This window comes from Boeremia exigua (genome assembly GCF_020726555.1).
Source record: "Boeremia exigua strain MPI-SDFR-AT-0100 chromosome Unknown C7974scaffold_6, whole genome shotgun sequence".
Taxonomy (NCBI): domain Eukaryota; kingdom Fungi; phylum Ascomycota; class Dothideomycetes; order Pleosporales; family Didymellaceae; genus Boeremia; species Boeremia exigua.
In genome coordinates this window covers 2,436,832-2,461,039 of record NW_025763523.1, presented here as the reverse complement: position 1 = coordinate 2,461,039, position 24,208 = coordinate 2,436,832, and the positions used below count along the sequence as shown (strand labels likewise).

The 24,208-nt window shown below is 56.5% G+C and overlaps 7 protein-coding genes across 7 annotated transcripts; 1 reads left to right on the top strand and 6 right to left on the bottom strand.

The window, feature by feature from the left end:
- The first annotated feature begins 340 nt into the window (after nucleotides 1-340).
- Nucleotides 341-3,642, top strand: C7974DRAFT_194401 (uncharacterized protein). The gene has a single exon (XM_046136652.1). The coding sequence runs from the start codon at nucleotides 448-450 to the stop codon at nucleotides 3,526-3,528; it is 3,081 nt and encodes a 1,026-aa protein (XP_045997622.1). The 5' UTR covers nucleotides 341-447; the 3' UTR covers nucleotides 3,529-3,642.
- On the bottom strand, nucleotides 3,643-5,684 carry C7974DRAFT_194409 (peptidase S28). The gene is made up of 4 exons (XM_046136653.1): nucleotides 5,348-5,684; nucleotides 5,138-5,303; nucleotides 4,966-5,091; nucleotides 3,643-4,917 (listed from the first exon to the last, which is right to left on the bottom strand). The coding sequence occupies exons 1-4, from the start codon at nucleotides 5,468-5,470 to the stop codon at nucleotides 3,758-3,760; spliced, it is 1,575 nt and encodes a 524-aa protein (XP_045997621.1). The 5' UTR covers nucleotides 5,471-5,684; the 3' UTR covers nucleotides 3,643-3,757.
- Nucleotides 5,685-6,226: 542 nt separating this feature from the next.
- Nucleotides 6,227-8,156, bottom strand: C7974DRAFT_310672 (putative siderophore-dependent iron transporter; the record flags this gene model as incomplete). Its single annotated transcript, XM_046138281.1, has 4 exons — nucleotides 6,227-6,835; nucleotides 6,888-7,607; nucleotides 7,667-7,937; nucleotides 7,993-8,156. 4 exons carry the CDS (start codon nucleotides 8,154-8,156, stop codon nucleotides 6,227-6,229), a joined length of 1,764 nt encoding a protein of 587 aa, XP_045997620.1.
- A 1,201-nt stretch (nucleotides 8,157-9,357) lies between these two features.
- C7974DRAFT_194360 (E1-E2 ATPase-domain-containing protein) lies at nucleotides 9,358-12,771 on the bottom strand. The gene is made up of 2 exons (XM_046136651.1): nucleotides 11,099-12,771; nucleotides 9,358-11,048 (listed from the first exon to the last, which is right to left on the bottom strand). Exons 1-2 carry the CDS (start codon nucleotides 12,686-12,688, stop codon nucleotides 9,453-9,455), a joined length of 3,186 nt encoding a protein of 1,061 aa, XP_045997619.1. The 5' UTR covers nucleotides 12,689-12,771; the 3' UTR covers nucleotides 9,358-9,452.
- Nucleotides 12,772-13,462: 691 nt separating this feature from the next.
- C7974DRAFT_282199 (kinase-like domain-containing protein) lies at nucleotides 13,463-14,274 on the bottom strand (the record flags this gene model as incomplete). The annotated part of the gene is given in 2 exon segments (XM_046137596.1): nucleotides 13,463-14,029; nucleotides 14,041-14,274. Coding segments are annotated over 2 exon segments (801 nt in total), but the record flags the coding sequence as incomplete, so codon positions are not given.
- A 1,765-nt stretch (nucleotides 14,275-16,039) lies between these two features.
- On the bottom strand, nucleotides 16,040-18,649 carry C7974DRAFT_434272 (uncharacterized protein; the record flags this gene model as incomplete). The annotated part of the gene is made up of 2 exons (XM_046144983.1): nucleotides 16,040-16,600; nucleotides 16,649-18,649. The coding sequence occupies 2 exons, from the start codon at nucleotides 18,647-18,649 to the stop codon at nucleotides 16,040-16,042; spliced, it is 2,562 nt and encodes an 853-aa protein (XP_045997617.1).
- Nucleotides 18,650-21,392: 2,743 nt separating this feature from the next.
- On the bottom strand, nucleotides 21,393-24,081 carry C7974DRAFT_194332 (uncharacterized protein). The gene is made up of 4 exons (XM_046136650.1): nucleotides 23,805-24,081; nucleotides 22,839-23,591; nucleotides 22,494-22,780; nucleotides 21,393-22,431 (listed from the first exon to the last, which is right to left on the bottom strand). The coding sequence occupies exons 1-4, from the start codon at nucleotides 23,990-23,992 to the stop codon at nucleotides 21,587-21,589; spliced, it is 2,073 nt and encodes a 690-aa protein (XP_045997616.1). The 5' UTR covers nucleotides 23,993-24,081; the 3' UTR covers nucleotides 21,393-21,586.
- Nucleotides 24,082-24,208: the final 127 nt, after the last annotated feature.

The following is a 24,208-nucleotide window of genomic DNA, read 5'->3' as shown; positions in this document are numbered from 1 at the left end:
TTCGTTGCTGGCCGCAGACCCACAGGCCGTGCAGCACACCGTTCGCCCTTGTCCCTTCCGTTTTCGGTGCAACCACGGATGGAAATGGCCAAGAAAGCTTGCAAAGGAAGGCCTTGGCGGAGAGAAGAACCCGCGACTTGCTCGACGGTCTTTCCGATCTTGGCCCCCTAGCAGGGGGTACACATTGGGTTTGATAGGTGAATCCAAAGTAGGTACTGACGGAATGCTCATCATTCGAGCTGCAACTAATCTTACGGCTCCTTTCGAGTCCGTCAGGCTGGTTTTGTACCAGACTCCATTCGTCACTGCACAGCTGTATGCTAGCTGCTATTGATGATCCTTTGCAAATCTCTTCTCAGGTAAAGCGTGTATGGGTAGCCTGATCTCTCTTGAATCTGCACTGTCCGTTGTTGTTCAGCACTCTTTGTTTCCCCCAGCCTGTTCAATATGTTCATTATCACCCTCCTTACCTGGGCCCTTTTTCACGCTGTTCTCACAGCGAGCGAGGTCGTTGGTGACAACGGAAATTGTACATGTGGATTCTATGACAGCGGGACTCAGTCTCTCTTTACAGATTCTATCATCGTGTATTTCAATGAGACTGAGGGCCTACCTTCCGAGTTCATTGCCGAGGAGTACAGCAATAAGTATGAAAAGGACTGGAACGCTATCTACCGTCAGGGCGCTGACCCGGAGAATCTTCAATCTGGAAATGGATCCCTGCAATTCACCGTGCAGCCCCCCAGCGAAGATCATATCGTCCAGGGAGCCGGCCTTCGTACAGCGCGACGTGATATCCAGCATGGCTCCTTCCGTACGCTGATCAAATCGCCAAGACACACATCCGCAGGCTCGGCGATGTCAATGATGTGGCAATACAATGAAACTGAAGTCTCGGAACTCAGCGTCATGAACATGAATGATGCTTCTGAAGCATGGGTTGGGACCTTTGTTGGTGGAGAGTTCACCACGCGAGACCTTGGCATCAACTACACACAGCTTCTCGAACAGCCTACAGCAAACCGTAACTACACGACTTTGGAGGGTGGCCTCAACAACGGCAGCGTCAACCCTTGGGACTTCACTGAGTATCGCATCGACTGGACTCGGGACTACATCAACTTCTATATCGGCGGTAATCTGACTCGACAGATTCTACACAAAGACAACAAAGCAATGCCTTCGGTCCCTGCACCTCTGTACCTCAAACACTGGTCCACCGGTAATCGCTTCTCAATGAAAGGTCCCCCTAGGCGAGCTTCAGTCGCGGAAGTTGGCTGGACTCGTATGTTCTTCAACTCATCCTCCATGAACACTGCTGCACGCGAAAATTTTGTCGCCAGATGTTCAGTCACAGACGCATGTATGATCGATGACAACACTCTACGTGGATCAACTGCTTTCTCTGACGAGGCTACCGAGAAATGGCGACAAGACCCACACAAAAGCATAAAGCGCATGCCGGCGCTCTGGATCTCTATAGCTTGCCTTGCGCTATCCACGTTCCTTCTCATTCACACTTTTATTCGTCGTATGACACAGCCCAAGATACCTGGTCACGGAGGCAGTCCGGCACCAGCTCCGTCAACTCTCAACGAGAAGACTGCTACACAGGAAGTCACTGAGCTACACTCAACTTCTTTGATCAAGAAGTCACCAGCGTCGAGCCGGCCAACATCTTCAAAATATGGATCGGACGATCTGACCATCGAGCCGATGGGCCCTAGCACTGGCACGTCAGTGGTTGGAGGTGCCACACCTAGTGGTCCTTCACGCCCAAACTCTATATGGTTCGACAGCAGTGCCACAACGCCGTGTGTACTGTCCCCATACAACAGCACATATGAGCTAGGGAAGGAAGGTCTACCTACCGTGGACGGAAGTAATTCTTCGTCTCGAGTCGGATTCTCGCCCGCCATGGTGGGTGGACATCGGGGATATCTCAACAACATTGGTTCGGAGCAGACGATCGCTATCCCTCACTGTTCACAGCAAACTACCGACAAGATCCGTATGGAGACGGTGACCGAATCAGCATTGCCCGCACCTCGCATGAGAGCACAGCCGCCACCACCGCGTCAACGCATTGATTACTTGGCGGGCCTTGTAGCCTTGTGTGCCATTGTTGTCACGATCATGCACTTCGGTCTGACTTTCGTTCCTGCTATCGTCATTCCAGGTGCTCCACAACACGCCAAGTCCGAGTACTGGGCTCAGAAAATCGTCGCCCCATTCATTCTGAATCAGATGTGGCTTGGTGTGTTCTTCACCACTTCCACTCGGTTTTTGACTGCTTCTTACCTGAGGAAGGGCAGTGTCGAGGAAATTGCGAAGGCTGCCGTGCGCAGAACACCGCGTCTCATGATCCCTGTCGCTACCATCGCTTTGCTGGAGTATTTCCTCATCGACGTTGGGGCGACCTCGTATCTCCGCTACATCCCGTCTCTGACTTGGTCGACCTGGCCTTACGTCACACGATATGAGAACTTTGGCCAGTACATTTCTGAAATCCTTGAGTTGATTTTTCTGGTACCGAATGCTGTGCCACAGATCACCTTCAACTATTGCACTGGTGTACTTTGGACAATTGCAGTCCAGCTGCAAGGCTCTTGGCTCGTCCTCCTCGGCGCAATAGTTGTCCGAGAGATGAAGACCACTTGGAAGCGTATCGCATTTTACATCTTCTGTATGGTCAACCACTGGTATGCACGATCATGGGGCACTTACCTGTGGCTTGGTCTACTTCTCACCGACCTTGACATTACCTACAAGTACAAGAAGTGGTTGTATGCGCGTCCGGGATCATACTATCCGCTTCTCACACTTGCTTGGCTGTGTGTTTCTGCCGGTTTCGTGGTCAATTTACTACCAAACTGGATGGACTTCAACTTTGCGACTGCAGAGCATGACATCCATCCCGACGAAGCGACCGGCGAAGCCCTCTTGCACACAGATAATGCTGGTTACCCTCCTTACTATACGCCGCGTCTGAATGGTCTTCTATTTGCGGGTGGTATGCAAGTCGTCGTTGAACTCTCTACTTGCGTACAATGGCTGCTCTCTTCTCCGCCACTGCTTGTTCTCTTTCCTCACATCTTCACCATCTACCTTCTCCACGGTCTCGTCTTCTGGAGTTGGGGTAGTTGGCTCATGATATTCCTCGCCGAGCGTGGCTTCACGTACGGAATCAACGTCGCCATCGTTGGTGTCACGTCTTACGCCGTCCTCTTCCTATGCCTACCCATCGTTACGCCTATCATCGAAGCTCTCGGCAAAGACATTACAGCTCTCGTGTGGATGACGGCCCAAGAAAAGAGTCCTCCTCGTCGCAGGACTCTCTTCCCATTCCCGGGTGATTTGTTTGAGGGACGTGAGGCCAATGGTGACTCCAAGCAAGACGTCGAGGCCAATTCGAGCAATCGTAGCTCGCAGCTCGTAAGAAATAGCACTTCTATCTTCTCAGGTATAAGCGACGAGAAAGAAGCAACTACATATCAGACTACACCAGTAGCAGGCGAAGGGAGATAGATGGAAAGGGATGGCAAGGAATCTGAAGGCAGGTAATAGATCTCGCCTTCCTCGTACTTTAATAGAAGAACTTTCACAAAGATATGGATGGCTTCGCAGTCTGTTCACTGTACAAATGTTCAAATGAACGGCTTGGCAATTGATGCGATCGTACAACGCTGAGTTGTCGTTACAATTCAAGTCTGACGACTACCATCTCCTGTCATAGTACTCGTAAGCTTCGTGTGACTCAATGCTTCTTTGCCCAAAAATTCAAGAACCTGCTCACGGTCCGAATCTCCCACTCATGCGCCTCTCTGATGTACGCTGGTTCAGCCGCAATGTCCTTGATACCATAGCTGTCCCAATGATGTCCAGCCCCAGCAATCAGGTAGCTCGGATACTTATCGCTGCTCACCCTTGGCTTTGGGGCCAAGTCCGAGTGAAAGCACAGATCGAGCCAGACATCTGTGCTCCCATCGATGAGCGCAAGATTCTCGGCTTTGATGTTCCACCCGCCGTACTTGTTGTAGTAGTGCAGCTCGGGTGACTTGGGGATCTTGTTGTGCTGGCCGGGTGGGAAGGCCCATGTGCACCATTGCTGAGTGTAGTCCTTCTGCAGCACACGGGAGATCAGTGAAGGGCCGTGCTTGGGGGCGACTTGGTAGGCTCCGGACTCAAGACAGGTCGAGTACAGATAGGAGCGAGAAGCACTGTTTGTGACATCGGCGTAGTAGGTCTGGTTCTGAGTACCGAAGCATCCTTCGTCTGTGCTGTTGATTCTGCCGCTCTCGCAGGAAGGAATCAGAGTTTTCTTGATGTAGTCGGCATAGCCACCTAGCCCTGTCCAAGGTTCGCCATCTGAGTACTTGGAGAGGGCGGTATCGATGCGACTGATGTTAGCTGGAGGATTGATGTTCGTGACGTTCCCGCAGAAGTTCCAGAAGTCATCTGAGCCGTAGGTCTCGTTCCAATTGAGCTCTTGCCAGGTGTTTGTGGGATAGTTCATAGGACCGCCAATGGGAAACGCGATCGTCATAGCAAAGTCACCGAGACTCTGCAGATTACCAAGACCGAAGACCTCTTTTAGCTGCTGGATTCCTGTCTTATCACCAGAGTCAATCAGAGTATCAATTTTGTCGACGATATCAATGACCCTGGACACGCAATCGGAGGGGCCATACTTGATGATTGGATCGTACCATTGTGGATATTCGAGCAAGGCTTGCGTAGTGGCACTACTGCCGATACCGCCAGCAAAGATCGAGTTGTAGGTCTTCATAGTGAATGCAGTATGTGCGCCAGCCAAAGAACCACCGTACATGATCCAAGGAACATATGGACCGCTAAGGCTGCTGTTGATTCCAGGGAAAGTAGCATGCTGTCTGAAGTACGCATTGTCGGCAATGGCTTCTTCATGTCAACGAATTTCGCTAAAGATGACACTACTTGACTCACTTTGCTCTGTTGTCAGGAATCTCAGCTCGTCTGTTGAACTGCTATTGTACGGATAGCTTTGGCCGTAGTAACGGTTTTCCAAAATGACACCAAGACCATTGAATTTCTCCATCAGAATCTGAATGACTACGGACATTAGTTCAGAAAATTACGTCGCAAGTTGCATACATACTGCCAGTTTCAAGGTTCGAGAACCGACTTTCCCCGCTAGTCTCTCCACCGATGTAGAGAAACACTGGTCCTCCGGGCTTGTAATACGACGAATCGAAGAAGTATCGCTGCTTGAACGTATCTTTCGTATGCGGATCATAGCGACTTGAATTCTGAAAGTGATCGATCTACCATGTGTGAGAAAAGCGAATGAGCAGGTCATAGAGCATACCGGCTGATCAATGGTATGAGCTTCGTACGCCGGAGTTGCTGCTCTCTTTTCCTGCCATTGAGAAGGCGCCGGAGTGGCGGATCCAATGGCGGCCAAAAAGCTGAACAAGATTGGTGCTTTCATCGTGACCTCCTAGCTTCCAGGTTGCTCTTGGTGTCGTGCAGTGGGAAGGGACTATGCGACCTTTTAACAACTATCTCGCATCGTATTCCCGAGCTCTAAGGATGCAATTGCAGTTACCACTCGCGTCATAATCGTTTGAGCCGTCGAAAGTGGGGCAGATTGGAGCTACCTAAGCCTCAAAGGGCAGGTGTGAGCAAAGCTTGAGTAAGCTTGGTAGTGCTTATCACCGCTTGCTGCGGGCCACTAGCTTTTCGTTTGAAGCTTCCATTGGCATCTTTGATGTCACGGTGCCTGCATCTGCCAATGCTTGCCAGGAAATGGCCGATCGGCTTGCCGCGGCTTGCCGAACGCTTCCAAGATACTCCCGTTCTTCTGATGCTGGAAAGGTCTTCGGTGGTCGGTCTTCGTCGGGGACAAGTCGGGGAGAAGCTAGTATAGGAAATCCGAGATCCCCTCAGTCTTCCTGCAGAGTCGCAATGCGAAGAGTGCCCTGAGAACGGCCCCAACTACCTTGTCCCTGCCAACGTTCAGATGTTTCACGGGTGGCTGGGAGCGATTACATCATCTCCCGGCCGCCGATCCCTGCAGAAGAAATGTGGACATAGATGCAAGGCCGACATTGTAATCAGATTGTTGGATTCTTGACCAAGAGCTCTCGCTCTTGAAGACGTTGCATTACCACGCTCCACGTATCGCCTGATTCCAACAGACGATGCATCCACTGGAATCCCACACCCAAACTCAAACCCCTCCCGCTTAGAACACCATACCCTTCGTCTGCCCATTCTTCGAGACATTTTGATTCCGGATCAAAAACATCCAACCAAAAGACAGCCCGAACACGCCCACGCCCGCCGCCAGCATGCGTGCCTGCCCGTACCCATACGCCATCTGAATCGCGATGCGCTCGGGCGAGCCCACAGGGTACGCCAACTGAGCGGGTAAGCTCGAGTAGATCGTGAGAAGCTGCGGCTGCGCCGACTCCGGCAGATACATCCCGAGCGCCTTGGCAAACGTGTTGGTCCAGATGGTGCCGGAGATGGTGCTTCCGATGGCGCCGCCAACGGAGCCAGAGACGTAGAGGAGTGCGAGCACAGCGGCGACGTGCTGGTGGTCGACGGCGGCAAGGCACGCGAGTTGCACGAGCAGGATGAAAACGCTGCCGCCGATGCTGATCAGGATCTCGCACATTATAATGTAGCCGATGTGTTGGTTGGGGCGGCGGAAGGCGATCATCAGGCCGAGACCGAGGGTGTAGATGGGCACGGTGACGTAGAAGAGCCACTTGAAGCGGCCGGTTCGGCGGATCAGGTAGCCAACGATGAAGAGAAGGACGCCAGAGACGACTTGGAAGGTGGAGTTGACCTGAGGGTGTTAGCTTGGCCTATCAAGGGAGGAATATGATTGGGGGACGTACATAACCGGCTTCAGCGATGGAGAGGTTGCAGACGACCTGTAGGAACGATGTGAAGTAGCTCGCCCAGCAGTAGTAGCTGATCTGGTAGGTCATATCGATAAGACAGGCACCAATGACGGAGCGGTCGAGGAGGAATTTGTTCTTGAGAAAGGGCTGCTTGGCGATATAGGTTTCGTACAGGCCGAAGGCGATGAGAAGGAGGAATCCAACAATGATCATGGCGATGATGTAGTCGGTCTTCCAGCCGTTGGGGGCGTGTGTGGCGAGATTAAAAGGAAGCAGGAAAATGGTCAAGCCGCCCGCGAAGAGAACGACACCGGGCACTGCAGGCATACTCGTTAGCTGTGAGATCGGAGAAACGATGGAATACTTACAGTCGAACGCGACAATAGCGTTCCAGATCCTATCCAGCGACCACGACTTGCGAATTTGCTCAGCAATCAGCCCCCTCTTTTCCGCTTTCCGAAGCTGGAGCTTCAGCAGCACGAAAAGAGGAGTGCAGACGGCTGGGACTATGATAGCGAAGCTGCCAAAGCCCCAGCGCCAGTTCCGAACGTACAAGAGGAAGGATTCTGCCGCCTTCGATCCCGCGAATGCTGTGATCATGTACGGCGACGACGTGAATGCGAAAGCAATACCTCGATTGCGCAGCGACGTGACATCAGCCGCAAGGACAGCGACAGTGTAGATAACGCCCGAGAATCCGATGGAGTAAAAGACCTGGAATTTCTGTTAGTCCCGTGACGGCTGATCTTGGACCAAGATTGTTGACGACTGACCTGTGCAGCACAGAACGTGGCCAGGTTCTGCGAAGTAGCCATAAGCACCACGCCCAGCGTCGCCGATCCAACCATCAGCGCAAATCCCTCCGCACGCCCCCACACATCTAGCAGCTTTGCGATGGGGATGTAGACCGAGGCGGTGATTGCCCGGGAGACGATATCGATGACTGTCATCAGCGAGTGCGATCGGAAGTCACTCGTCACGTAAGGAACCAGCCCAGCCAGAATCGAGCCTCGGAATCCGTTGGTCAGGAAGATGAGCCAGATGCTGGAACGTGGTCAGCTACTTGATCTTGAAGTGAATCATTTCGATGTTGACGCACTTGATTAGCAAAGCCGCGAGCGACCATTTACTCCATGTGAGCGTCGTGGCTTCAATCTGCTGCACACCACGCTGCGCATCGTAATCCGGCACCTCGTCTGGAAACGCCTTCAGATCCTCTGGTTCCGCCGCAGTATCGATTTTGGCACCCTTCTCGGTATCCATCTGCACCATTGGCAATGGTGTGGCTGCGTGCACATCACTCGTTGGCGTATTGCCGGCCACCGCGCGCCCGACCACGGGCTGATCCGACCCTAGAGTAGCCATGCCGACTTCTTTGGTAAATCCAAAACCTGGAACTGAAAGAGCTGCACAACCTCACAGTCGCGATGCTCAGACTATAAACTCCATCTGATAAGGAACCGCGGAATTCTCGGCACCTGTGGTGAGTACCTATCGGTACGTACCTGGACTGGCGCGGCGCTTGCTAAGACTTTAGTCGACGGGATGCCTTACCATGGTGCTCCTTCGCCCATCAGAATCTTCAGCGAAATCTAATCTGATTGATGGGCGAGATAGTGTATGGCTTGGCTTCGTGGTTCAAGAGATATTTGCCGGTCGAGGTGCGTCTGGACGGCAGGAACGCGTTGGGTTGCCCACATAGACGCATGGCGAACGACTAATACGGTGCCTTGTCCGGATATAATTCGCGGCGGTGACCTTTTGCCACTTGTGATTGTAACTTGTCTACAGGAGGGGTGTCTTTGGTATTCAAAGAGACGTCCATACCAGCTGTCTGGGTTCGCTTCGCTCCGCGGGATAAGCAGGCATTTGTTCATACCTACCGGTTCAAGCCTAACAGTGGAGTCCCAAACTCTCCAACAACTCGGCAAACAGTAACGCCAAGAGCGCATCAACCTCCGACGAGAAATCTGCGAAAGCGCATGAGCACATGCTAAGATCTGCGACCTGGAGTGGAGGGCATTGGGTGGTGTGACAATCCGCGGGGTTCACGCCAGGATCGAGTGTGGTCCGCCCGATTCTCGTTAGCGCAAGTGGATCCATCTAATCTTATCTCTCCGAACCGACATCGGATGAGGACGATCTTCTTCATACCGCGTTAGTATCTCTGCTACATCAATTCTTGTGTTCATTCGCCTGCTCCAGACTTTTGCAATGGCGACTCGAAGGCCTGGTCCGATTCTTGTACAGGTGTCGTACATGAATACTGTGCATGAGACGAAGGACATCCTACACCATGACATCATCAGCTTGGATAGAGAATCCCGAGAAGAGTGTTTTGAAGTAGGCACTTGGAGCAGTAAAGTCTGAGCTCACTCACGCGTCCCTCAACGTGACCTATGGTGCCAGATATCTTTCTCGGACATTCCATGCCTCAATGTCGCATGAGGTCGAAGGAACAACAAGATACTAGCAGAAACAATACACCAGACCAAGAACCCCATCCCTCCCCAGACCCCCACTCCAACCCACAACAAACCCCCGATCCTCCAACACCCCTCAGATCTTCGACCACCTAAGCAGCACCGCCGCAGCAACAACCGGCAGAACACTAACCAGCTCCCCCAGCCCCGCAAACTCAGGCGGAATCCGCGCACTCACAAACGCGCCCGCGCCCAACAGCACCGCCAGCGTGTTATACACAAAGCTCCACCCGAAATTAAACGCCACCCTGCGCATCGCCTTCCTGCTGATGGCGAGCAGCGTCAGCAGGCCCGCCAGCTCGGGGCGCACGAGCACCACGTCGGCGGCCGACTGCGCGATGTCCGTGCCGCTGGACATGTGGATGCCGACTGTGGCCTGTGCGAGGGCGACGGCGTCGTTGGTGCCGTCGCCGACGAAGAGGATGACTGGTTTTCGCGGCTTCTTGCTCGCTGATTGGGTTTCGAGAGCGGCGATGTAGTCGCGTTTGTCTGCTGGTGAGCAGCGGGAGCGTATGTTGCTGCGCGGGATCGAGAGGTGGCGGGCGGCGGCTTGGACGGCGCCGTCGTCGTCGCCGGACAGGATGTGGATGGTGAGTCCGCGCCGTTGAAGCGCTGATATGGTCGCTGCAGCGTCTGGACGGAGGGTGTCGTGGAGTCCGTAGATGGCTGCAATGGCGCCGTCGATGGTGAAGCAAGTCACTGTCAGGCCTTTGTCTAGCAACGCTTGGACTGCTGGGTGTGCGGCTAGACCAAGCCACTGTGCGTTGCCGGCTCGTAGCTCAGTTCCCTGCCAGCTGCCCTGGACGCCCTTTCCAGTCACAGCCTTGGTATCCTGAACGGCGGTTGCGGCAACACCATCTCTGACTAGATGCGATGCGACAGCGGCGGAGACCGGGTGCTTGATATTAGCTAGCAGCCCAAGTAGTAGCGACTTACTCAACACCTGATCGGCGTAGACAGTCGAGTGCTCGACAACGGTGAGCTGGCCGAGTGTCAATGTCCCTGTCTTATCAAACACAACATCCGTCGCCTTGTACGCAACCTCAATGCTGGCAGCAGATTTGAAGATGACGCCGCGGCGTGCGGCGACGCCAGATGCTATGACAATAACCATCGGGACTGCCAGACCGATGGCACACGGACACGATACGATCAGCACGGTTATGGCGTACGTGATGGCTTCGATGGTGGCCTGCGACCCGGACTGCTTGCGAACCGCGACGCCTACCGCAACCCAAACGACGAATGTCACAATCGTGAGGGCGACTACGACCGGGACGAAGTAGCTCGCGACTTTGTCTGCGATGTCCTGGATTCTTGGCCGGGACAGCTTCGCTTCGTCGACCATGCTCGCGATTGTGGTGATGGTGTTGTCGCCGGGCAGGCGCGTCAGGCGGACTGTGAGCATGCCCTGGCCGTTGATTGAGCCTGCGATGATGGGAGAGCCGATGTGCTTCTCGACGGGCTTCGACTCGCCGGTCAGCATCGACTCGTCGATTTCAGACGATCCCTCGACTACGGTGCCATCGGTGGGTACTTGTGAGTCTGGTGCTACTTTGAAGATATCGCCGTATTGGAGAAGTCGGGCATCGATGACCTTTCCTTGGCCATTGTCTTCGACAAGTATGGCAGTAGGTGTTTGAAGAGATCGTATAGAGATGGACTCGGCAGCCTGTGCATGGTTAGCGAAGAGATCTCGCATGCCGACTGAGGAGGAGAAACCTTTTGCCGAGCCAGCGACGCGACCCATCGCCCGACCATTATCAAGGTGACCAGCAGCGTACTGGTCTCGAAGAATTCCCCCGTAGACAACGGACTGCCAGCAATCATGTACCCGAACGACACCACCGAGAACACGTAGGCAGCGCTCGTACTCAGCACGATCAGCAAGTCCATCTCGATGACCCGAGAATACACAAGTGCTTTCAGCGCCTTCGGATAGAAAGGCCCCGCAACACACACCTGCACAATAGTAGCCAAAGCAAGCGAGGCAGACCCATACGCGACCTCCCGACGCGGAAGCGGTGCCCACGCCATAACCAGGACCGGGATGGTAAGACACGCCGACAGCAGCGTCATCAGCCCCATGTGCCAGACATGCCTCTTCCCAGCGTCAAGAGAAGCATCCAGCCGCATTGGCGCCAGCTGCATGGCACTCTCCCACCCCCTCTCCACCAAATCTCTCGCCCCCACCGTACTCGCATCATACGCAACACGCACCGTATCCTTGTCGAGCGCCCGTATCTCGACCACACCAACCGGCCACTTACCATCCGCAACCACCGCCGCCCTCCCCTTGCACACGAGCTCGAAACTCGAGCCTTGCATCGAGACCTGCTCGCACCTGAATTCAGTCGTGCGCGAGAGGTGCCGAATCACGTCCTCGACGCTTGCGATGCGGTGGTCGATATCGAACTCGGCGCGTGCGAGGACGAGACTAGTGCGGAGGTTGCGCAGGTAGGGCAGGGTGCCGAGGGTGCGCTGGAGCTTGGTCTCGCAGCCAGTGCAGGTCATACCGGATATGCTGAGGACGATGTGTTCGATGCCCGCGCTGCTCTTTTCTACGTCGATTGGGTTGTGGTCCGTAGATGAGATTTCGAGGGCGGCAACTGTGGTGCTGGTCTTCTTTTTTGTCGTGCAGCAGTTCGATTTGCTGGTGGTTTCGGAGCCACATATCGCGGTGTTGGTCTTCTTTTTGGTTGCACAGCAGGCCAGTTTGCTAAGAGTTGCGGGACAGCAGCCCGTGGTGTTCGGGGATGGGTCTGCTTGATCAACACTTGCTGGGCTCTTATCAGCGCAGCTGCTCGCCGATGGGCCCCTCTCGCAACACCCGCCCGCGCCCTGCTGTACATAATGGTCTAGGACAACTGGCGGCAGTGCCGTTAACTTCTTTTCGGTTGTGCAGCAGGCCGGTTTACTCGCCGTTTCGGAACAACAGCTCGTGACTCTTGGAGGCGGACGTTGCTGTGTATCAGTTTGAACACCACCTGGTGGACATTCATCATCGCGGCTGTTCGCCGAAGGCTTCTTTGAGCAACAACCACCTGTGACTGTCTTGCGGGAGCTTTCTGTGGCAATTTGTGGTATATTCGTTGGCGAACAGCAATAGTCCGGCTCCGGCACGTTTTTCTGGTCCGGCTTGCAGCAGCCATCATCTTTGCAAGACGCGCCCTGCGTCTCACTTGACGAGCGTGCTGAGCCAGTGCCGCCTTCCTCAGGGAGACTTTCAGAGAGAGTCTCTCCTTGGACAACAGGCTCGACAGCCATAGCACTTGGCTGAGCAGCGCCGCAACAACCGCCACCACAAGCCATAGCTGTGCGTGACACTGAATAAGAAGAGGCGAACAACTAGAAAACCTAACGTCTCGACGGTAGGATGCGAACGGTCAGCTAGTTCGATCCCCATATTTTATGTCTCCGTTCACCGATGACATATCGATATGTCACCGACTTCACACAGTGTACCGCCGCCAAGCTGTCTAGTATGTACGGCCAAACCCGCACCCCAAGCCCCCCTGTAAACCGCACCCTAGCATCGCACAACCCTCGCCTTCGCAGTGCGGCCTCATGCTCGCCCCGTGGCGTGTTCGAACCGCGCAGGACCAACACACAGCCCACGCCTTCCCAAAGCGGCAAGTCCCAACCACCATCGACCACCGTCGACCACTGCAACAATTTTGACGCCATGCGTCACTCTCCCGGCGCAGAACGCGCGCATTTGGCGCGCTTTTCCCCGCGCCAGACTAGTCGCCGTGGCCTGGGTTCGGTGGGACGTGCGCACAAGGGTGCCTGGATGACTTACTGTCGGCTGTCGGTGTTGGGAACTGGGGAGAGGGCGTGTTTTTAGATACGGTTTGTCTCTCAACCGTGTTCATTAGCTGCTTCGAATGGCTTAGGGCCGTGACTGCACTTTCTACAGCTCATCAAAGCTATAGCCGAAGATTGGTTGAGATGTATTGCAGTGGGACGTCGTGAGGGTATCCTACTTAGCATCGCAGAAAACGGGACACTCCTCCAGGCTGTGGCCTTATCGAGTCGGCGATACAGTCTCGATGAGTTTCTCAAATCGGTGTACCATTCGATGACAGCCTCCGCATTGGCATGGTATGTTCTCTCTGCTCCTTGACTGCGGACCTTCACGAGCTCTTCCCGTTCGTCTTGTTTAGCTGTTGTCATGATACTTGCAAATATCTCTATGAAGACACACCCGAGCGAGAACACGTCTGCCGGAAACCCTCGTGATTCTTGAGCAGCAACCTCGGGTGCAGCGTAGAGTCTAGTAAAGGGTGTTGGCGAATCAGTGTTTGAATCGTCGGCGCACTTGTACGCTCGTGCAATCCCGAAGTCGGCGACGTAAACTTCAAGCTCAAAGAAACCATCCCTAATCAGGACGTTCTTTGGCTTGATATCCATGTGCTTCACGTTGTTGTTGTGCATGTATTGAATGGCGTTTGAAAGGCATCCCACGAAGGTGGATAAAGTGGCAGCATCTGTCTTCGCGATCTCGGATCTGCCTTCAAACAGCTCATCCATGTACTCTTCCAGATTCCACTCAGCTGCCGGGTACAGCAAAATGACAAGGTCTTTCTTCAGCAAATATGTCCCCACCAATCGAACTATGTGACGGTGCTGTAGGCGCTGGAGATGTTCGACCTCGGTTCGACCTCGGTAACAGCCTCCTCTTTGGTTAGTCGTCGATTACATCGAATTGTTTTGCGGGCCAGGTCGATCCGGCGACATCTAACTCTATCGACGAAACCCGAAGCACCATACCCTAGGTTTCCGTTCGAGACGAGCGGTACTGCGGCTGCTTCATGTGGTTGATATTCCACGTGTTGGCCGCGACCGGACCAGTCGAGTGCTTCTTCTGGACTTAAGATCATGCCTCGGGCCCGCAAGTGATCCAGCCACGCACTGCTGAATGCCAGAGACCTTTCAGGAACACGGGTTGCATCATCCCGATGAAGCAACTTTCGGAGATTGGACGGACCGCTTGGAGCTGTTGCATAACTGGCGAAGCTAGAACGCGCTGTCTTGAAAGTCTGTGATCCTGTAAGACTCTCCACGCGGGAAGCGGAAGTAGGCAGCGCCGCTGATGTACCGGAACTGACAAAAAGTCGTGATGCAATTAAATCACGGCCACTGAAAGATTGTAAAAGTCCCGCTACATAGGGATTGAAGAAATCTGATGCCGTCGTCTCATAAATGCCGTCCACAATACGCTCTCGGGTCGTGTCCAGAAGGGGTCCCTCTACGGAGTGTGAGGGGGAATCTCTCGTAGTGGATTTTAAGCGTGCGGATGAGCTGTAAGTGTCGCCGTAGTCTGCATGATCGAGAATCGTTGGCGCATCGTTATCATGTTCTGAGTCCATCTCTTCGTGTACATTTTCCAGAGGAAAGCTGCGGCTCCAAAGATATGTGGGGAAGCGGTCACCGCTTTTGATTGGGAGCGAAGAAGATGCTCGTGGCGGAGTATCTGGTGCCATGTCTAGTTCACGGCTACTCTCGTATGCATCGCTCGTCGTGAGTCTCGAAACATGTTCTCGACCTTCCTTGGACGCACGATGAAATGGCGCCCCGTCTCCGACATAAAGCGAGTCGTTCACGGTATGCGTTTCTCGACCAGGCTGACACTCATCCGCGTGCTCCATCACTGACAGGGCTGTGCGTGTGCCCGGCGGTCAGGGCCGGAGTAAGTTTCGAAATGACACCTAGGATATGGTTTTTGCATCTCCTCCTTGTCGGCCCCGGGCGTTGGCAACTGTGCGATAACATGGTTCAACCTCGCAGGTAAGCGTCGTACGTGGCGGAGCGGCACGTGACTAAGCATTACTTGCCCCACGGGCTACCTCACTTTACTCGGTAGTCGTACCAAGCTTAACAATAAAAGCGCCTTCCTTGTATAGCATAAATGGGCTAGATGATTACATAGACAGACAGGACACCGCACTGCACTGCACTCAACTCGACGACGATGAAAAACAAATAGTCCATAGATTCTCAATCTCGCTAATAGAACAGAAATCTTGGGTAATAATGCTAATGTATGGATCGCGAACACTGCTCCACTGCCACACTGCAAGACTGCAACACTCCACCGCTCTTCACGCAAGCACGCAACACGCTCATCTCGACACTCCCATCTCGAGCTGGAAAACCCCCTAACTCAGATAGCGGAAGTCGAACTGATTACCCAATTGTGCCCATCTTGGCCGTCTCGTCCAAATCATCGCTCGTCAAACATCCAAAACATCGCTCGTCAACTCATCGCTTCGTCTCTCATCAACCCGCTCACGCGAACCGCAAAAACCGCCGGGAATTCGCTCAACGCCGCCAAAAAAAACCCTGGAAAAAGCAGAAACGGGAAACGGAAGAAGCAAAAGGGGGAATCCGCACCACCAGCACACCGCCGCGTAGTGCCGCATATCGCGCTGTATCGTACGCAACGTATCGCGTACAAAAGCGCTTGGAATAACGCACTTCAGATCGGCTCAGCTCGGACAACCGAAAAAGAAAAGGGGGAGGGGAGAAGATGACAAGAAGGAGAAAACGGGCCAACCCAGCCCCGCAGCGCACAGCACAGGAGACACACACACGCACACACGACCTCGCAACCACCGCCTACTCCCCCGCCTCCTCAACGCACTGCCGCCACCCCTCAATTCACGCCTTCTTCTTCTTAACCGCACCCGCCCTGCCATTCCCGCCCGCCGCCCAAGCGAAAAAGCCGCCGGGCGCGGGTTTCTTCTTCTTGCCGCTACTACTACCGCCGCCGCCGCCGACGGGGAGGACCTGGATGCCGGGCATACCGCCGAGCGCGGGATGCGGGGGCGGGGGCGGGGGCACGGGGCCTGGGCCGGCTTGCATGCCGGGGGGCGGGGGCGGGACCATGACGACGTGGGGATCGGCGAGGATCTTGGGGACTTTGTGTTTGGAGCTCTTTTTTGGTTTTTGGGGGCGCATGCCGGCGGCGGGGTGCATGGCGAGGAACTGCTGGGCGTCGAGGGGGGGAGGGGGAGGGAGGGGCTCTTCTTTCGGGGGCGGGGGCTCGGGCATGGGCCACATGTGCATGGTGATGGCCCAGTCGGGCTGGATCATGGTTTCCCAGACCTGGGGGAGGATGATTTCGCCGTCGGGGCCGACGAGGTCGTAGTGGCCCTGGTGCACGTGCGGGCCGATGATGTCGACGTGAAGGAAGGCTTGTTTGATGAGCTCTTCCATGCCCTGGGGTTGTTAGCTGCTGCTGCAACATACAGACGTGATTGAACGTACCTTCCATGTCTTGCACAGGTTCCACGGGAAGCTGAACTTCCTGCCCACGGCGTCCTTGAACTTGATGGGCGCCTTGGGCGCATCCGAGGGCTTGAGCTTCGCCGCCTCGTCTTCGGCGGCTTTCTTCGCCTTCTCCAGCTCTTCGGCCGCAGCCTTGGCCTCGGCGAGCGCCTTCTCGTGCGCCTTCTTCGTCTCCTCGGCTTCAGCGGCAGCCTTCTTCTCCGCCTCCTCGCGGGCCTTCTTGGCGGCATCGAGCAGCAGCGCGGCGGCCTCGGCCTGCGCCTTCTTCTCCTCGGCGACCTTTTTGGCTTCGGCGTCTGCTGCATCTTGCGCGGCCTTGCGGGCTGCGTCGGCGGCGGCCTCGCGCTTGAGCTGCTCGTCCTTCTGGGCCAGGATCAGCTTCTCGAGGCTGGCGAGCTTGTCCTCGTCGCCGCGCTTCTTCGCATCAGCCGCCGCCCTGGACGCGTCCTCGGCGGCCTGCTTCTTCGCCTTGTCTTTGGCGATCTGGGCCTCTTGCTGCGCGATGAGCAGGCTCTCCAGGCGGTCAAATTTGGCCAGCTCGGCGTTCTTGCGCGCCTCGGCCTCCTTCTTGCGCTCCTCCTCTTCCTTGCCCAGCAGCAGCGCGTTCAGCTTCTCGAGCATGGCGTTCTCCTTGGCGTTGTCTGGCGGCGGTGGCGGCGGAGGGGGAGGTGGTGGAGGAATAACAGCGACGGGCATGGGGGGCGGAGGGGGAGGCGGTGCAGGAGCTTGATGGTGATCGTCGTCAGAATAATCATAATGAGAAGATTGCGGTCGCGGTGTACCTCGCTTAGATCGACGTGGTCGGTCTTCTGGGGGAGGGGAGTGGTGCTGGTGGTATGGCGGGTACCCCATCGGCGGCATTGGGTAGGGGAACGGATAGCCTTGCGGGTAGCCGGGGTGAGCGCCCATGGGCGGCTGGTGACCATAGGGCATCATGGCGTCGGACGAGGCAGACGGCGCGCCGCCCATGGAGCGGCGGTTGGGGTTGCCGCCGGCGCGCGCGTTGGGGCCGCCAAAGTAGTCGGGGCCCGTCGCGAACGGGTTGGGCTGCTGCGGGCTGAAGCCGTTCTGGCGGTGCGGGTCGTAGTAGCCGGGACCGACTACCTGGCCCGCGGGCGAGGCGGCGGCGGGCGGGTGGAAGAAGGGGTGGTCGTAGTGCGACATGGTGCTGGGCGCATAGCCGGGCGCGGGCTGGACGTGCGACCACTGCGCGCTGGGGTGGCCCGGGGGCGCGCCGTGGTGCGGCGGCGGCGGGTAGCCGGGGTAGTCGTCGCCCGTGTCCTCCTCGCCCAGGCTGTCGGGCTGCTGGTGGGCGGACGGGTGGCGGCGGCGGCGGGGGCGGTGCGCGGTCGGCTCGGGCCCTCGACTGCGGCTCCTGCTGTGCTGGGCCGAGTGCGGGTCGGGGGCGGCAACGGCGTGGCGCGACGAGGCGCGGCGCGAGGTGCGCGGACGGGCGGCGACGGGCGCAGAGGGCGCCGCGGGCACGGGCGGGGCGGGCGGGGCGCGGTGCGAGGGGTGGCGGCGGGCGTGCTGGGGCCGCGAGGCCGAGTCGGAGGGCTGGATCTCGTCCTCGATCAGGTCCCAGCTCGTCTCCTCCTCGTCGTCGTCGTCGGTGTACTCCTCTTCGTCGTCGCTGTGGAAGCGCTCGTCGGACAGCTCGCTCTCGTCCGAGTAGCTGTCGTCGGCGTAGGTGCCGGTGTGGTTGTCGACGCGGATGTCGATGCCCTTGTGGGAGCGACTTTGTCTGATGGTGATGTTAGTGTCGCGTTTCGCGGCAGGCGTGCGCGCAGGGGAGACGGAGGCGCTCGAGGGGGCGGTCGAGCGCGTGGCAGAGGTGCGGGTGGACTGCGAGGCTCTGCTGCGGACGGAGCGGCCTGAGACCGACCGACGGGACGAGACGGCAGAGCGCACTTTGGGGGACACGAGCGAGGGCATGGCGGGCGGGCGGGCGGGCTGAGGAAGGGCGATGACTAACGGCATGAGGCTGACGGGCGGTGTCCCGACTCCAGCCCGTTTCGCAGACGGCCGAGTGCGGGTGCCGGGGAAGTTGGCGATGGTGTTGCGCCTGACTGGGCGGCTGACGGTCGAGGTGGGGTCCAGCTGACCGGTCCAATCGCGACTCGGGCGAGGCCAGGCGTAGCGTGTAAACAGTAAACAGAGTCGGCGGCGGGCGACGAGACCCGGGCGAAGTCGACCCGGCGAGGTAGAGCCACAAGAAAGACCCGTGCAGCAAGGGCTGGAGGGCTAGGGCTGGAGGGCTAGGGCTGGAGGCTAGGGCGTCGCGGTGCTGGGCGTCGCAGTGCTGGGCGGGCAGCAGTCCCTTGCGCAGTGCAGAGGGCGTTCGGCAGAGGTTGATTGCAGTGCTAACCGCAGGCGGGATGAAGGCGGGAGAGACGCAAGAAGAGGACGGCGCTGCAATCGATAACACGAAGCGAGGCGCGAGTGATGCGACACCAGGATGCGCGCCAGCAAATGGCGGGTGCGCTGCAGGCACACAGATGACGTCTGCGCTGAGCGTCTGACGGTCCGTGGGCAGATGTCAGGCAGCGAGGGTTGCACAGAGCCTGCAGATCGGCCACAACAGCGTGAGCAGTGCAGCAGGTTGGGAGGCTTCAGTTCGAGGCTTCTTAGTCAAGGCTTCAGTGCGGCTTGATCGAGCTTCAGTCCGAGTCTCAGTGCAACTTGATGAACTCAGGGCCTGCGCCGAGCTCGCCGAATCAGGTAGAAAGGTGCAACAGTCGCCTGGGCTGATTCGGACATGTGTAAAGCTGTGCGGGAGCGGGAAGGGCTAGTGGCGGAACAGAGCGAGCAGTCTGCAACAACAGACGGGCGATGCAGGACGAGCGCGAGAGTACTGTAGCGAGAGCACTGTATGCAGCTGTCTCGCACTGCCCCCGAATCGATATTTATCCCCCTTCACCGGTCCCCAGCCCACCGCACTCGCACCGCAAACTCAGAGCACCCAAAACACGCTACCCGTCGTCATATGACTCCGAGCTACGTGGAGCGCTGCAATTGCAGCACGCCGCGCCCCACTGTGAGTGTTTTGCCGCCCACGCGTGCCCGCTGCCCAATGCCCGCCCCGGGGAGGCGTGCAGGTCGCTGATGCAGCCCAACACACCCGCAGCCCGCAGCCCGCAGCCCGCAGAGCCCAGGTGGTTGTGGGCGTGGCGAGCGAATGCGAGTCCTGTAAGCGCGTCTGCGAGCCCTGTGAGCGAGTCTGCGAGCCTGCGAGCCTGTGAGCGCGTCCGTAGTCAATCCACGAGACCCAAGCAACGTCCCCTCTCCACACAACCCTCCCCGTCCCCGTCCGTGGCCGAGGCTCCCCCCGTTCGCACCGCACCGCACCGCACGCACGTCCACCGTGACACAGGGCGACCAGCGCGTGTGCGCCGCGGGCCCGGCTGCGCGCCAGAGGCAGGGTGTTGGCGGGGAGGATGCCACGTGTGGGGCGTGACATGTGAGGCTCACAGGCTCGAGGCGGTGCTTGGAACCTCGCTGGGCAGCCGCAGGTCTGAGGGCACCGGTACAGGAGCCTGGGGATCTGGGTACCTGGGCGAGTCCACCCAGCAGCATGATGCACCACATCACAACGCGTGGACCCTCCCCGTACAGGTAGGTACCTAGACTCGTTGGGCTCGCTCACCGGCTCACCGGTACAACACCTGTCGCCGCGTAGCGAGACGTAGCGAGCCGACGTAGCGAGACGCTTCGCACAATGCCCCAGCGATTGGCATACGCATTATTGCATTCCAGCACACCCGGGTCTCTGAGTCGCCGCCTCGCAAATACTATTGCTGACCGCTGTGAATAGACTTGGGTACCACACAGCCGCTACGGCATCGCTAGCACGGACTCGCTAGCACGGAATCGCTACCACTCAACCGCTCACTCAACACGTAGGTTCCTGGATGTATACATAGCACGCAAGCGATTGGCTGGTAGGTGCTTAGTTCCTCACCGCGAATGGCAGTTTCTGTGGGTGGGGTGTGGCCGCGAACGCCCGAGGGGTGTCAGCCTTACTGCGTTGCGCGCGGTGGTGGTGAATGTTTCATGTGTGATGGCCATGCAGTTGTGTGGTGTGGTGTGGTGTGTTCTAGACTACCCGCTTCGCACACGCACGTGCCAGGTCGGTGTTCCTACCAGGACGACGTTGGAATGCCACGACCAATCTTGAATCTCGAATCTTGAATTCACACTACAATCTCATGCCGTGCACTATCTCGAGTGCCGAATCTAAGCGCCCGCAAACAACGGTACGGCAGATCCTTGACGAGTACAATACCCATCTTTGGCCCAGTGTTTCGGCAAACCCACCGTTTCAACGAGCCCATTGTTTCACGAACCCACTGTTTCAGCCCTTCAGCCCTACCCGAACTTCACCGGCGGCGTTGTTGATGTACGGTGAAGAAGGTGGGAAAGTCGGTGTCGGTGTCGAAGAATTGGACTGTCAGGCATTAGACCCTAAACCCCTGGACCCTAGGACGGGGAGACCACGGCAAGTATCTGCAGGCATACTGTCGCCGTGAAGGAGATGCGAGCACGAAGATTTTTACGCTGTGTAGAGGTTTGATGAACAAGGTGTCACGGGCCCTTACAACACCCTCAGAAATAACTCATGGCAGGCCGAATGAGTCATGTGCACCAAAGATGCAACGCAGCTGAGGGCAGCGAGGTCCTAGTGATATACGTGAGGTAAATGACCGCCTCCGAGCTCCAGTGATGAGGAACCGACAGTGTTCCGATCATAGCAAGCCCCCTGTAATCTGTTCGACTTTGACAGAAGATCGGTCTGGAGAGAGCTATCGGCAGCATCGATGGAGAGTTCGAGCGTAACTATTACGCCCCCCTTTCCGCTCACAAACCACAAATTCGACCAGCATGCCAGGGCTCCCAGTCGGCGAGCCCCAGCACAGTTCAAGCGTGAATGTCCTGCAACAGCTCATCGAACATGGCGCTCTCCCACTGCATATTGTCCCAATCATAGCCTGATGCCATCCATCCGAAATCGTATTCGCTCTGTCCTGGCAACGAATTTGTGCCCTCGCTACTCCCCTCGTAAGTGCTGTCGTGGGCACCGGTCGGCATGTTTCTCTCCCTATCAGCCGCCATCTCACACCACTCCTCGATCCTCACCTTCTTCATCTTCAAATGTGCTGCAGCAGAGTCCCAGGTATCATTCTCCCAGTCCAGCCCCTGCGCCGCGGCGATCTCCTTCTTCGCGGCCTCAAAGCGAGCCCCCATGGTCTCCAGGATGCCGAGAATGTCGACTTGGAGGTTGGGCTGCGCTGCGACCCGGGCTCTGAGCGCCTTCAGGATCTGGGCGGACACGACCTGGGCGGTGACTGGGGCTGGAGGTGTCTGCGAGCTCAGATCCGGACAGGCAGGCACGCCGCTGAGCGCAGGTGTTGGCTGCCACGGCTCTGTGGACTCTTTCTGTGGCATCGACGAGCTGGCGCTGGGACGCTTGACCGCGCCGGGCCCAGCTACGCGGACCCATTGAGAGAGCATCGTGGCGCCATGAACCAACTGGACGTAGGCGGGCTGAGGCATGTAGAAGTAGGAGCAGACCGGAACAGCAAGCCAGCTTTCGAGCCAGGCCTTGAGTGCGGCGGTGAAATGGGAGAAGACATCGGATATCGGCACGCCTGAAAGCGAGAGCGCGGCGAAAGATTGAGATTCGGTGTCTGGTAGGTGTGAGCCTTCCAGTAGAGGCGCATAGATTCGGAGGTAGGCACTATTGTGATAGCAAGATAGAAGATCTAGGTTCTCAGACGTTAGCGAAACACCGTCGGCGACGTTGGTAGCATGTTGGAAACCATACAATCAGATGTCAGATGCGGGGGCAGTCCGTTTCGGAGGCTGTCTAGCTCAACTCGGAATGCGTCCAGACACGCCATAGTTGAAGGCTCGGGCGAGCCTGGCTGTCTGTCCATCGGCGGATCACTACTGTGGAAGTTCGCGATTTTGTCCGTGAGTCGCTGGATGTGGATCAACTGTATGGCAAGCTGGTCTGTCTTGTATTCCTTAGCGTCGTCAAGATCTTTGAGGCATTGGTCCATATATTTGCTCCATCTTGTGAATGCTATCTGTTTCACGACAAGACCAGCGCTGCTATCGAATCAGTTTTGCCCTACATAAAGCTCCATTGAGGCGTTGCGGTACTCACTTGGAGCTCATATACCAGACGCCAAGTAGCGCTCTCTTCTCTTCATTCGTTCTAGACATAGGCTCCTCAGCGCGCGCCAAAGGCAGCTGACTCCTCTGCTGAGATTTGGGACATGTACTTATTCCGAGATCTTCAACCAAGCTGACTGCTAGGCGGACTAGATTGTTAAACTGCGTATGAGCCATGCAATGATAGTGATAGGATCCCAAGAAAGCCAGAATGCCTTGAAGGAGATCCAAAGAGCGCTCAGACTTCATGAGCATGCTGTGAGAAATATGCTCCATAACGGCGCGGCTTAGACCCCTTACCAATCGAAGATGGCGGACGGAAGCCATCATTCTGATCACCTTCATGAGGAAGGGACGAGTTGCCTGTAATTGTCTTGACGTTGTGCCAGCAGGAATGATGACAAAAGGCAGCGGACCAGACAGCTGGTTCCTGTACATCGACAACAAAGTCTCGTCAGACTCCACGGGGTGAACATCTTCCATGCCTACTGTTGCCATGCAGGTGCATGTTGGACCCACAGGTGTAGTCGAGGTGGATTCAAGCGCTGGGGAAGTCAGAGCAGTTTCGCGCTGCTGGCTTGGAGTGAATGGAGCTTGGGAATCGGTATTAACCGAGGATGCTGAATGGTTGTTTGCAATGTAATGCAGACTATGATTGGATGAGCTGGCATGTATATTTGAGGTTTCCCCTCTAGACGTATTCAGTTCGTCTTCTAGCGGAGCCGCTCTCATGTGGAAACTAGGACTAGTCACGTAGAGTCAACAGTGGGTCCAACGTGGATGAAGGAAAAGCAGTTCAGCGAATGCATATCGGTTGAGCCCCGACGAAGATCATAGTGTAATATGAAGGGCAGTAGTACGGGCTATGAGCTCGCTATTGACAGGGCTCATGCTCACCCCACTGTATTGTAGAATAGTGATGCGCAAACGGCATGGCAGAGCATGAACATGAACTTACGAAGGCTTAGCCCGTCTCTTCTTCCTCAAACCAGAAGCCTGATTAACGCATTCTTTCGCCAAGCTTCGGCATCGATCACATTGCTCTGATCCCGAAGGCTGGGTGCGAATGCAGCGTGTCTTTGCTGTCGCACACGCAGCGCAGGCAGCGCCCCATCTGGCGCTGCGACCCGTCTTTCGTCTGTCCATCTTAACCCAACTGTGTAAACATTCGTTCAGGCCTTCCCCGTGGATTTGTAGCAGCTTCTGGGAGAATGCCGTTGTTGTACCGGCGCACGCCGCGGAAAGTAATGGTCACGTTGGGTTTGGGAGTTCTCAGAGTGAGCGGCAAGCTCGGCGGAGTTTTTCTCCGTTGAACTTCCCCGAAGCAACGACCTTTACCAAGGCGGACGAACCACCGCCCAC

What these genes read in the sequence shown, in the direction of transcription:
- C7974DRAFT_194401 (XM_046136652.1), top strand. Translation starts at nt 448, where the DNA reads ATGTTCATTATCACCCTCCTTACCTGGGCCCTTTTTCACGCTGTTCTC.
- C7974DRAFT_194409 (XM_046136653.1), bottom strand. Translation starts at nt 5,470, where the DNA reads ATGAAAGCACCAATCTTGTTCAGCTTTTTGGCCGCCATTGGATCCGCC. An exon ending in CTCATACCATTGATCAGCCG is followed by an intron (nt 5,304 to 5,347) that starts GTATGCTCTATG and finishes CACACATGGTAG; the next exon opens with ATCGATCACTTTCAGAATTC. An exon ending in CTCGAACCTTGAAACTGGCA is followed by an intron (nt 5,092 to 5,137) that starts GTATGTATGCAA and finishes TAATGTCCGTAG; the next exon opens with TCATTCAGATTCTGATGGAG.
- C7974DRAFT_194360 (XM_046136651.1), bottom strand. Translation starts at nt 12,688, where the DNA reads ATGGCTTGTGGTGGCGGTTGTTGCGGCGCTGCTCAGCCAAGTGCTATG. An exon ending in CGTCGCTGGCTCGGCAAAAG is followed by an intron (nt 11,049 to 11,098) that starts GTTTCTCCTCCT and finishes AACCATGCACAG; the next exon opens with GCTGCCGAGTCCATCTCTAT.
- C7974DRAFT_194332 (XM_046136650.1), bottom strand. Translation starts at nt 23,992, where the DNA reads ATGGACAGACGAAAGACGGGTCGCAGCGCCAGATGGGGCGCTGCCTGC. An exon ending in AAGAGACGGGCTAAGCCTTC is followed by an intron (nt 23,592 to 23,804) that starts GTAAGTTCATGT and finishes CTACGTGACTAG; the next exon opens with TCCTAGTTTCCACATGAGAG. An exon ending in CCCGCATCTGACATCTGATT is followed by an intron (nt 22,432 to 22,493) that starts GTATGGTTTCCA and finishes CTGAGAACCTAG; the next exon opens with ATCTTCTATCTTGCTATCAC.